We start from the raw sequence: 13,511 nt of genomic DNA, 5'->3' as shown, positions 1-13,511 counted from the left end.
TTGATGGGTAAATGATGACATAGGCTCTGTCCTCAAGGCACTTTCATTTTATTGTTTCTCTGAAGAATGAACATGCTATGTGCCAGAATAATTTGTTAGCATGAGTGAATATGCAGAACATTTCTCCAGTCCTTAAGACAAGACATTTTAAGGTTTGGGGTTTTCAGTCTTTAGGCACGGTTCAAATGTCTCATTGGATCCGTTCATGTATAAATTCTGAGAATAAATGCCAACTTAAATGCATAACAGAATCATGTGATTAAGACCTAATCCATTACATCCATAAAAGTGATTAAAAGTTTTATTTTACTTAGAAAAACTTAATTTCCTTTGCTGAGCTTCTGGTTGAAATTTAAGTATCAGGCAATATTCCAGGACATAATAAGATTCAAATAGATTTAATTATAATCAAGTTAATTGTGCTTTTATATAATTAAATTTATGGTTATACGTTTATTGTGAGGATTAAACTCTCCTCTTAAATTATACTCACAGTGCTTTGGTTGGAACAGGCAATATAAGCTCATGTCATCATATACAACTATTCCAGTCCAACTTTTTATCCTCCCACTACTATTCAGAGGGGATTTACAGAAACCATACTTAGGCTAATGCAAAAGTCACCCTTTTACTCCTAAGAGCTTGTTGATGGGTCTTATAAATTATGCTCTGTAAAATTCAGTTGCTTTTTTGATCATTATTTGGCCAGAGCAGTTTTTGAAGAAATTGTATCCACTGATGCGAGAAAAATCAAGAATATAGTACAGTTATCTAATAATAATTCTGTTACTGGCTATTCTGATACGAGCAGTCATTTTATGGTTTATGCTCAGCCAACCACAAGATTATACTGCACAGCTTTGCAAGCCACTTTTTCATTTAAGATTATATTCCCATCACATTATGTTGGAATCCAGCACTATGCCCAGGATTTAATAGAGTGTGCTATAGAAGTCTTTGCAGTGTTTTGTCCTAATATATAAATGTTGTTGGATTCATACTATGTTATTAGTTGCTAGTGAACACATTCACATTTGAGCTAGTGAGTTGGAAAAGATGTTAGTGAATAAAATTCTACAGATTGGCCTTGTTTTAAAACACAATATCATGAGCTGAAGTCATTTTTCCTATTCTTTAACTTTTTCATTCTTTATTCTTTCCTGGAGTCAACTTTTTCCTGTTCTTTAATTGAATTAACTTTGCAGGTTGTGTTTTATCATCTGAAATCAAATAATGGAAAGTAAGCTTAGTTCTGAGCTTTTAAAGTGTATGCTCAACTTGAAAAGATATTTAACCATTCCTAATTTACACCTGCATTTGGGGTACTTGGAAGTAACTATCAACTCCTTTTAATAGTAAATTAAAATTTCCTAATAGTATAATGAATAATTTATTTTATAAAAGAAAATTAAATCCCATAAATATGTTGGTCCATTTTTCTTTATGTAGTTGGAACTAAAAAAAAAAAACTGTTACTGTATCTACATGGTAATAGAGATTATGATTCAAGAATAGCTCATAGTTTGTCTTTAGTGTGGGTTAGATGGCATACCATTGGCTGTATATTGATTTGATAGGTGGATAGGTTCAAATGATTATGGTTTTATTTTCTGAGTTCTCCCATATTTGTAGACTTTTTACATTGTGTACATTTGTAGTCTTCCATGGTATCTGTTTTATGTCTTTAATTGTGTCTTATTGAGGTAAAGTAATGAAAAATTTTCATGAACCTTTATATCACAAATGGAGGGTCCTTGAATATCCTTTGTTAAGAATTATTCCTCTGAAGAATGTTACAATAAGCCAAATTTCATTTGGCTGTTAGTAAAGTATTGCAGGTAACAATTTAGAGTTTTACAAACTTATTTTAAAATATTATTTATAGATGAAAAATTTCCCCCATTGATAACATTTGAATCTAAATTATCCATTGAGTTGAGTATTAGAAATAATGTATTTTTCTACTTAGCATTTTTCAGGAAAATACATAAATTTGGAGAGAGAATTCAAAACTATGAAATTTATACTTGTACTTTAACAATTCATAAATAATTACTACATGAAATGAAAACATTACTTAAATAATCTTAAGCATAAAGGGGATTTCATATATTGCATAAAATGCCTGGATGAAGTCACAGAAGAATGTGGATTATAGGTAATGTAATGATTAATCTCAGTTTTTGCCACTAACATACTATGGATTTACCAATTTTAGCTTCCTTTTTTTTTTTTTTTTTTTTAACTCATCTATAAAGTGAGAGAGGAATCTGAAAATCAGATATCTATATCCAGCTACTCCCATTCCCCCCCCTTTTTTTGAAGAAAGACATGGTACATTAGGGTGATATTTATAAACTTTTCAAATTTTTTTAGTTTCATTATAAGTTTCTCAGGTAAGGCCCTTCAAGTGTTTACTTGTTGGTGAGTCTGAAGATTTGTCTGAATTTGTAGAAGTCAGTAGCAGTACTGGCAACGCAGTCACCTCTAAGATAAATGATAGGATTTGTGGAGAAAATGAGCAAGTGCCAGGAGAAGAAGGGGGTTAGCCCATCTCTGCCTGTTTCATAAATTCGTGGTTTAAAAAAAAAGACTTCATATTTGTCAGAATTGATGCTTAATCAAGTTGAGAACATGAAAAACACTGCATTAATAGATTCATACATTTCTTATCCCATTCAAATCTTTCATATATTGTACAAAAACAAAATTCCAAAGCAAAATATAAATTATCATAGTCGTCCTTTCATTAAGTGTAAATAATTGAGAGTTGGATATATTTTATTTTATTTTTATTTTTTATTTTTTTTAATTTTAAATTTTATTTTATTTAATAATAACTTTGTATTGACAGAATCCATGCCAGGATAATTTTTTTACAACATTATCCCTTGCACTCGCTTATGTTTCGTTTTTTCCCCTCCCTCCCTCCGTCCCCCCCCCCCCCCCAAGATGGCAAGCAGTCCTATATATGTTAAATATGTTGCAGCATATCCTAGATACAATACATATTTGCAGAACCGAACAGTTCTCCCGCTGCACAGGGAGAATTGGATTCAGAAGGTAAAAATAACTCGGGAAGAAAATCAAAAATGCAAATAGTTCACATTCATTTCCCAGTGTTCCTTCTTTGGGTGTAGCTGTTTCTGTCCATCATTTATCCATTGAAACTCAGTTAGGTCTCTTTGTCATAGAAATCCACTTCCATCAGAATACATCCTCATACAATATCGTTGTCGAAGTGTATAATGATCTCCTGGTTCTGCTCATCTCACTTAGCATCAGTCCATGTAGGTCTCTCCAAGCTTCTCTGTATTCATCCTGCTGGTCATTCCTTACAGAGCAATAATATTCCATAACATTCATATACCACAATTTACCGAGCCATTCTCCAATTGATGGGCATCCATTCATTTTCCAGTTTCTAGCCACTACAAACAGGGCTGCTACAAACATTTTGGCACATACAGGTTCCTTTCCCTTTTTTAGTATCTCTTTGGGGTATAAGCCCAATAGAAACACTGCTGGATCAAAGGGTATGCACAGTTTGATAACTTTTTGGGCATAATTCCAGATTGCTCTCCAGAATGGCTGGATTCATTCACAACTCCACCAGAGAGTTGGATATATTTTAAAATGTATATGATTCAAGTTCAGAGTTTGTGGCCATATTGCTTTTTATTATCTTGATTTAAAGCTGTTTCTTGGATTAGAATTGACATACCTACTATGTTTTATGCAGTGGGAATATGTAGACAAAAGAGAAATGGTCCCCTGTCTTCAAAGAGTAGTCATTAGAAGATGGGAGGATTGACAATGACCTCATGTTTTTGATGACACGAATTTTGCTTTAAAAAATCTTAGATAGTCTAACGGATGGCATTGCATTATGATAATGTATATCATAATTAAGGACCTGTTTTCCCTTATACCTCTGCCAGTAAGCCAGTCCTGTTTATCCTTGTTTTTATTTTCCTAGAGGTGATCAGTCACGTAAGAGAGCTGGAGAAGAATTAGCTTATAGTAAGTAATAACATTTTTTATTCTTTATTTCTAAAAGTCAAAAATTTTGTGACCTAGTATAACTAGTATTGATAGCTTTGTGATGAAGTATTTTAACATTAATGTGTTTCTTGATGAAACAGGTGTCCACATAAGGACCAACTTTTCATGAAGTTCAAACTGACTGTCCTGCAGTAAGTTTCAATAGGGAAGTCAATTTTTTGGTGGTAGGCATTGATGGGGTGGTTGTGAAGAAGTTGGCACTATTCAGAATCTCACCAGAATAAATGTTGACCCATTTTTACATGCTAGTGCTTTTGTACCTTTCATGACCCTTATATATTGTGCCATTTAGTTTTACCCAGAGAAACCCTTTTTGTAAAACTTGTAGCATGGGGATTTGGGGAGGAGGTCATGTGGGCTAGGGGAATAGCAACAACCCCTAAAATACTATTGAATGGCATTTTATGTACACAATTGCTTACTATTAAAATGTTTTTTCAGATGGCTCAGCAGCATGTGCCAGTTCCAGAGGGTACAGATAGTGAATGTGTCCTGGATGTGCTTTCATTCCTAAAGGAGACCCTGGAGGAGCTGGAATTGTATCCAGAGTACCAGCTTGGGCCCTGCTAAGACTCAAGGGGCTCTGTTGCCAAGTTAGACTTGGAAGAGGAGGTTGGACTTCATACTTGGTTTTCTAATTTTTCCTAAAAAGTCAGTTGCTGCTAGACCTGGGGATAATTTTGAGAGGTGACAATCTTTCAACAATAAATTTTATCCACACCTCTTCTGTGAGGAACAGGTATCTTGAGAAGCATTACTCAGTGAAAATCAGCAGCCCAAATTCAGCAGCTTCCTGCAAAAGACCAGAAGAATCCTTTTTTGCACTTATTTTTTGTTCATTTGTGGACTGTTAAGTGTGTTGGTATATATCAGTTTCATATGTCAAGATATCTTTTACTTAAAAAAAATCATTACAATACAGTATTTTTTGTCCAAAACCAAAACAATGCCCCTTTTCAAGAGTTGGTCCTTTGTTTAGCATTAGAAAGTGTGTTAAAAGAGATTACTTAACTGCTTTGTCATAAATATTCTCAATTCTCATTGGTTCACTTTTTTTCCACTCTGTGCCTTGAGCTTTGTGCACTTTGCAACAACTGATTTCAAGTTCAAAGATGCTTCCTGACAATGCTGTGGTGTCATATACAAAACCAGGAAGGCACTAACTGCTGCTCAGCTGGCAGGGTGCTAATTGGGGGGGGAGGGGGAGAAATTGTTAATCTGTGGCAGATTGGTCAGATATTCCATCTGCTTTAATATGTTTATGTTCATATTAGTATTGGGGACCAACTCTTGGAGAAATTTCTATTCCTTTTATCACTTAACCATGAATATGTTGACTGCTGCAGTGATGGCAGTAAGTTAATTTTTGAACCTCAGAACTGATACCACTTTTATGTTTCTAGGGTCATCGGAACAACTAGCACTTTTTGAAGTTCTGAGTTTACTTTTGAATCCAAATAAGAATCAGTGGTGTAGGATTCCTGATCCATTCCTTTTTAAATGGGTGGTAAATGTATGTGACAAAACAAAGCAGTTTGACTCTAGCTTTTGGTAGTCATATCATCCTGATAGACCTTGGCTTTGTGGAAGTGGAGTTAGATTTACTCTGTTGTCACAAAGACCTTTCCGAGCTAAGGGAAAGGAACATTTTCTCTTCTACACTCACAATATTCTCTCCTGGCCAAATTCTTTTTTAAGTTTTATTCCAGTTTGAAAGGGGGAGAAGGTTGCAAGATGTGGCAGGGAAAAGTATCTCCTCTTTCCTTAAGTCCAAACAGACTATATTGCTTTGTGTTACAGACTTCAGTTTTATGTGGCTATGTCAAAGTTATTTTTACCTTCTGAAAAACTGCAGAAGTGGCAAAGAGGCCTTTTAGAGGGATCCTTGGGTTCGTCTGCTCACTCCTGTTTTGAAACCTTATCTTTATGTAGCCTCCATAAACTCCAGTTGTCTTTTTGGGAGGCGAGTTAGGCAGTAATACACAGGGTTGAAAAGAAAGATCCAGGGGAGCAATGCATCCTTTTAAAGGAAACCTCCACTTTGGGAAAACTTGTTTTGTTAGGAAAGCAAAAATTGAAGATGTTCCTGAGTTTTCCAGTTAGGATCAATGGTTAAGGAGAATCTTCCAATCTTATGGAATACTTTGAGCAGGATCCAGTTTACCATCCAAGGATTACCAAGGTTGTGGTAATAGATACTGAATTATTGTTTTAAAAAAAAGATAGATATGTGTGTGTGTGTGTGTGTGTGTTTGTACATAATACACATATGTACATGTATGTATGTACATATATATCTTATGTGTATGTATATATATATGCACATATATACACACACACATATAGAAACAAAATGTGACCTGAGAAATTGATGTATATCAGTAACATTCTAAGTTAGAGTGTTAAAGAATTCTTTCATCATGCAGTTAGAATTTTACTTTGTTTAATAAAAAGTTTGATATTGGGCTTTATATAGTATATTGTATATAGTACACAGAACTGAAGTCTTACGTCTAAGAAGGTGGTTATAACAAATTTTCATTAGGAAGTAAACTTCAATATCCTGCAAAAAGGAAAAACTGAACATTCCTCTTAATGTAGATGAATGCATAAGCACCCTAGCAGTAGTGAAAGCCTTTTTCCACAATGTAGTATTCTTGCTTGTTCAACAGTATGTATAAATTTCCTTTGTAAAAAAAAAAAAAATACTGTATTATGTTGTGAATTGGCATTAAAATTTCTGTATGTTTTTGCATTATGAACTTAATGCAGAGGTATTTTTATACTGTCTTTTATGGTTTTATTATTGTGTGTTTTAACATAATGTCTACATTTAGTTTTCTAAATTTTACACTGTGATTAAATCCAACTCTTTTCTGGGAGCTGGTATTTTTAAAGCCATGAGGATAAGGTAGGACAGAACTGGTAACTCTTCTAACAACAAAACTGGCTTTGATTTGTCAATTGTTCCCTTCTCCAGTCTACAGTCTACTCCTGAAATGAATTCATGAGTAGCAGAAATACAAAATATACTTTGGAACTTAATTTCTGTATTAATATTAAATGTTTTTGTTTAATTTGTTGAGTTGAACAATGTGGTATTTAAATTTTAAGATTATATAATGTAATCTTATCTGTAATTTACTGGTTTAGATAAGTAATGGCAAAATTTTGTTATGAGACTTAAGTAAATACCTAGGGGTGGGGAAAAGGGTGGGATTGGGAGACAAACAGACTTGGGCTTTCTTTGATGCTGTAGAAGGGTAGGTGAGGAAATGCCTCTCTGCCAATTCAGATTGGTCCCTTCTTTGCCGCTTAGAGCCTGAGAGTTTCATAAAGAAGTGGCGGCACACTCAAATGGAAATGAGCCACTAGATCCTATCTTGGGATCCCTATGGGCCTCGTGTTAACTTTGAAAACTACATATTAACATTGCATTTTTTGTTTTTTTGTGTAGTAGTTTTGTACGAAACTATGGTAGTTTTATTGACATTGCTAAGTATTTTCCAATTACATTTTAATCTGGATTGGGCTGCACAGTGGTCTTCATGTTTGATATCGAAAAGTTAAAGAACTTGGCCTATTTCTCATAGCCATTCTGTTTTAGGAGGGTTATTCCAATCCAGAATTTAATGAATCCAAGGCTTGTCTGTTCATTACAAATACAATTGATTTTCTAGGCAATATTCACTATGAAAATGTGATCTTGAAATACTTTTCGCTTTCTTTCCTTTCCTTTTTTTTTTTTTTTTTTTTTTTAATCAGCACCATGTTAACTACAGATGTCTGATAAATCTCCCTAAATTAAAGTTTGTGCCCTGGATGAAAAATAATTGAAGGTAGAAGTCCTCAAGAAACCTTCAGACAGTAGCATAAAAATTTATGAAATTAATGGATTTTTTTTTCCCATAAAGATTGCTTGTTTAAAAATTAGTCCTAAATTTTAAAGATTGCCTTTGGTACTAACTTCATCTTATCTTTTTGATTCACCACTTTACCCTTACCCAGAAGGAAATGTTTTTCTTGTAGGAATAAAAAATGAAAATCTTGTCAAGGAAACCTCAGCTTGGCATGAGCTTCTACCAAAAAAAAGTGTTAAGAATATTTATATGGTGCTTACTTAATTTTCAGTAAGTTTTACACAGTGCAAAGCTATTTTTTGTATCATAACAGGTTTTGGAAAGGTATATTAAGATCACTTGGGAAGAGTGGTTTCTCCTCCCTTCTAAGGAAAATAAAGTTTAGGTCTTTAGTTCTAGAACCTGGATGAATTGTGGTGCTAAGATCTTAGGAGGTTTATTAAGAAAAATAAATACTTATGTAATGTAGGTTTTTCTGTAACAATATTGTGTGAACATATGGCCTTAGTTACAATATGTAAATTTCCCTATATTGTCTGATGTGTGGATCTTTTCTGTTGTAATTTTGCATGTATTTGTTATTCTTCAAAAATACTTTGCACATGAATGTTACGCCAACTAAACAGGGAATGAGACTTTCTTTGCCTTTTCACATAAGTCCACTGGTTTCTTTGTGAAGGGAATAGCTTTTCCAACTAGATCTCTTACTCTTGTATTTCACTTTCTGTCCCCATATCATCAGCGACACACACACGCGCACACACACACACACACACACACACACACACACACACACACCCCAAAACAAACAAAAAAACCCACCATCATTCTATTTATTACTGTTGTTAAGACTGGTGGTGTTTCCTTTTCTTGTTTACTCTGATGGAGAGGAATTAATTATTTCAGTGATTATTGTGGGAGAGGCATTGTTCTCAGGGCTAAAAATAAATATATTGTTTAAGTAAAGTTACTATTAGTATTTCTAAATGTTGGATTATGAGTACAAAACTAATCCAAGATATTAAAAGCCTTACTGTTAAAATGGAAAGCAAAATCCATATGGAACATTTAGGACTGATTTTTATGGTCTCTCTTTTTTGAGCCTCTTAGCTTGGTGTTTAACAAAAGGTAATGAGATCTAGCCTTTCACTAGCAAGCTTGAACATAAGTATATTATGTATGGCTAGAGCCTGTAAGAAAACAACTTTTTAATGTTAAATTAGCAATTTTAAAGAAAATTTCAATGCAAATTAAGACAGCTCTGAGGTATCACTTACATACCTCTCAGACTGACTAAGATGACAGGGAAATTTGATAAATGTTGGAGGGGATGTAGGAAGACAGGAATATTAATACATTGTTTATGGAGTTGTGAACTGATCCAACCATTCTGGAGAGCAATTTGGAACTGTGCCCAAAGGCTATCAAACTGTGCATACCCTTTGACCCAGCAGTGTTTCTTCTGGGCTTATGTCCCAAAGAGATCTTAAATGAGGGAAAGGGACCCCCCCCATGTACAAAAAATGTTTGTGGCAGCCCTTTTTGTAGTAGCAAGAAACTGGAAACTGAGTGGATGCCCATCAATTGGAGAATGGCTGTGAATAAGTTATGGTATGTGAATATTATGGAATATTATTGTTCTGTGAGAAATGACCAACAGGATGATTTCAGAGGGGCTTGGAGAGACTTACATGACTTGATGCTGAGTGAAGTGAATAGAACCAGGAGAACATTGTACACGGCAACAAAAATATGTGATGATCCAATTCTGATGATCGTGGCTCTTTTCAACAGCGAGGAGATTCACTCCAGTTCCAATAATCTTGTGATGATGAGAGCCATCTACACCCAGAGAGACGATTGTGGGAACTGAGTGTGGATCACAATACAGCATTTTCATCATTTTTGTTGTTGTTTGCTTGCTTTTTGTTTTCTTTCTAATTGTTTTTCCTTTTTTGATCTGATTTTTCTTGTGCAGCATGATAATTATAGAATTATGTATTTAAGAATTGCACATATTTAACAGATTACTTGTCTAGGGGAAGGGGTGGGGGAAGGAAGGGAAAAATAATTTTGAACATAGTTTTGCAAGGGTGAATGTTGAAAACTATCTTTGCATGTATTTTGAAAATAAAAGGTTGTTGAAAAAATAAGATTTCTAATAATTTTAGGAAGAATTAGAGCTCATGGGAAAATAGCTTAAAAAAAAATTCTTTGTCCTAGCCTCATCTTCTAACTGCTACCTATGTAAAAGAGTTACTCTCTCTACTTCCTTTTCTCTCCCCATTTAGAATTTTTAAAAACCCTCAGAATCCTTTTTTAATATACTGTGTTAATTGAAAAATGATGCATCAACTTCTGCCTCACATTCTCATTTTTTTTTGAAGGTAAATTAATTATTTCAGTGGTTCTCACTTAAAAGGCACAGCAACACTCACTTTTCCATCCCCAAGAAGAGATTTGCTGTATGATGTTGTGGGGCTCTAATCTATATTAGTCTTTGTATCTGTTCTTGGAGGACAGCAAATACATGTAACCAATCTATATTTTTATTGGTTATTAAAGGGTTATTAAAGAAAATGCCACTTTAAGAGTATATATTTTTATTAATGCAACACTTTCTCTTTCAATATTGCACTTATGTTTTGAAATGACAATCTTTTTTTGCTCAAGACTTTTTTTTTAATAAAACAATTATAGTTGCTTACAATTCTGAGATGTTATAGATCTGAGGTTAATAGTTTAAAAAATTACTTCTCATTTGTTACTTTAATGTGGTGAATATATAATGTAGTTAACCCTCTGAATATCCTTTTAGAAGTATGTACTCAATTCAAATCAGGTGGTGATTTAGTTAGTGGCTTTTATTGTTTGACCTATTTCAACCATGGTATTTTGAGGACATTAGAAATACAATTGCAGAGAACTGTGGTTGAGAATGAGGAAGTGCACTTGACTAATAACTTCTGCACAAGCTGGATCTGCCTCTCTATCTTTGAGTAAATCAATCTGGATCTCAGTTTTTTCATTTGTAAAATATGGGGGTTGGATTAGCTCATCCCCAACATATCTAACCACTCCATATTGAATGATTCAAGCCTCACTTAGATAACTCTGCAAGAGGTTTCTTTTATATTTACCTGCTGAATTATAGAGACATTGTAGGATTTTGTATAGTTTTTTTTTCTTTTTAAAAAAAATCTTAATATACCCGATACTTTGCCTGCCATTCAGAAGAGACCCTGTTATATTTGTTTGCCCTCATGCCAAAACCTTGGCTGTGACCTTTTACTTCAGAGTAAGTCCTTAATTACTTCTCTATCAGGGAATTATATTTTTCCCCCATGTATTTTCCTATTGATGAAATAAAGCTTGTAAAGCTGTTTTGAGTCTTGCTATATTGATATGACAAACATGATATGGTTCATATATCAAGTACTTCATTTGGCCATCACCTAACACACAGATTAGCCTATAATGTATGATGTTTTTAATCTTGTCTCCTGATATCAGAATTATAAATTCTACTTTTCTACTTCATCTTCCTATCTTTTTTCTTTTGCTATTCAATCTTACCTGTTTTCCAATTTGGAAATGTTTTTACTTTGATTACCTTATTCAGATATTGTTCCCTTTGTTCCCTGCCACTTTTTTTTTTTGAGACCCTTGCTTTCTTTGTAACTGGTTAGTATGTTCTCAGAGTGCTAATTCCTTAAAGCTCTTCTCACCTGGATTAATTCCTTTTCAGTTTCATCATATTCAGTTTTCTGTTTCTACATATTGAGAAGGGACTTGATTACTTTTTATTTGGTCTAATTTAGTTTAGCCTACCTTTCCTTATTTATTCCAAGTTTTAAGCTTTTCTGTTCCACTTCTTTGTGTTTTAAAAGAAGTTGCCCTTCCCACTTAGTATTTCCATTGAGTCCTCATCATGTTTTGATTAAGTATAATTTTGCCTTTCTTTTGATGAAAAAGTGTTTACTCTCTGCTGACCTACTTTCCAATAAATCAAACAAAGCCTTTTGAACTTTTACACTAATCTTCATTCCATTTATACTTTTCTAAACCTAAACTTTCATTTAAAAAAACAATCTGAACTGTATGTAATCCAGCACATTTGGCCTATTTCCCAGTTACACTCAAATTTTGATGTTTTGCTTTTCATCCTTAAGTCCCCTGTACTTGCCATATTTGTAGTACTAGACACTAATCTATATAGGAAGCCATTCACCATGATATTCATGTACCACAACTTATTTGACCATTCTCCCAGTTGAAGATCATCCCCCCCCCCCCAATTTCCAACTTTTTGCCATCACAAAAAGAGCTGGTAGAGATATTTTTATACAGATAGGTTCTTTTTCTCTTTTTAAATCTCTGGGATACAGACCTAGTGGTATTGCTGGATCTCAGGGTATGTACAATTTGCCCCTTTTGGGTATCAATGGTGACCAATCAGTTATCACTAACAGTGCATTAGTAGTCTCTGACAAAATATTTTATAACATACATACATATCCAACTATGTCATTATTCGTGTGATCTTTAGGCAAGTCTTTTTCTCCTAACTGAGCTTCCATTTTTTTTTTTTTTTAAGATCCTTCTAAACTTTTGTTTCACTGGGGATGCTGAAAACTTTTTTTTTTTTTTTTTTGACAACAGCTTTTTTTTTTTAATAATGTAAAAATAATTTTCAACATTCACTCTTGCAAAACATTGTGTTCCAATTTTTTCTCCTTCCCTTCTTTCCATTCCTCCCCTAGACAGCAATCCAATATATATGTTAAACATAGGCAGTTCTATACATATTTCCACATTTATCATGTTGCACAAAATAAAAAAAAAATCAAAAAGGAAAAAGAGATGAGAAAAAAAAAAAACAAAAATAGTGAAAAATACTATGTTGTGATCCACACTCAGTTCCCTACAGACCTCTCTCTGGGTGTAGATGGCTCCCCCCATCACAAGACCATTGAAACTGGCCTGAGCCATGTCCATCAGAATTGATCATCACATAATCTTGTTGCTTACTTCACTTAGCATCAATTCATGTAGCTCTCTCCAGGCCTCTCTGAAATCATCCTGCTGATCATTTCTTATAGAACAATAATATTCCATAACATTCACATGCCATAATTTATTCATTCTCCACCTGATGGGCATATACTCAATTTCCAGTTCCTTGACACTACAAAGAGAGCTCCCATGTGAGTCCTTTTCCCTTTTTTATTGTTATATTTGTAATACAAGCCTAATAAGACACTGCTGGATCAAAGGGTGTGCGCAATTTGATAGCTCTTTAGACATAATTCCAAACTGCTCTCCAGAATGGTTGGATCAGTTCATATCTCTATAGATATGAACTGATATCTCCACCAACAATGCATCAGTGCTTGATTTTCCCACATCCCTTCCAAAATTTGTCATCTTAATCAATCTGAGAGGTGTATAGTAGTCCCTCAAAGTTGTCTTAACTTGCATTTCTCTGCTTAACAGTGATTTAGAGCATTTTTTCATAATGATTAGAAATGGTTTTAATTTCATCTGAAAATTGTTCCTGTCCTTTGACCATTTATCAATCAGAGA

General features: G+C 33.9%; 1 protein-coding gene across 1 annotated transcript in view; it reads left to right on the top strand.

The window, feature by feature from the left end:
- CACUL1 (CDK2 associated cullin domain 1) overlaps positions 1-7,142 on the top strand; it is an 80,107-nt gene extending 72,965 nt beyond the window's left edge. Inside the window, exons 8-10 of the mRNA XM_051981525.1 lie at positions 3,980-4,023; positions 4,146-4,196; positions 4,507-7,142. Of these exons, the coding sequence (XP_051837485.1) occupies positions 3,980-4,023; positions 4,146-4,174 (73 nt within the window). The 3' untranslated portion in view covers positions 4,175-4,196; positions 4,507-7,142. The remainder of the gene's footprint in view (positions 1-3,979; positions 4,024-4,145; positions 4,197-4,506) is intronic.
- The last annotated feature ends 6,369 nt before the right edge of the window (positions 7,143-13,511 follow it).

The sequence above is a fragment of the Antechinus flavipes genome, chromosome 2 (genome assembly GCF_016432865.1).
Source record: "Antechinus flavipes isolate AdamAnt ecotype Samford, QLD, Australia chromosome 2, AdamAnt_v2, whole genome shotgun sequence".
Taxonomy (NCBI): domain Eukaryota; kingdom Metazoa; phylum Chordata; class Mammalia; order Dasyuromorphia; family Dasyuridae; genus Antechinus; species Antechinus flavipes.
The sequence above is the reverse complement of the archived record's forward strand: the minus strand, read 5'-3'. Positions and strand labels throughout refer to the sequence as shown.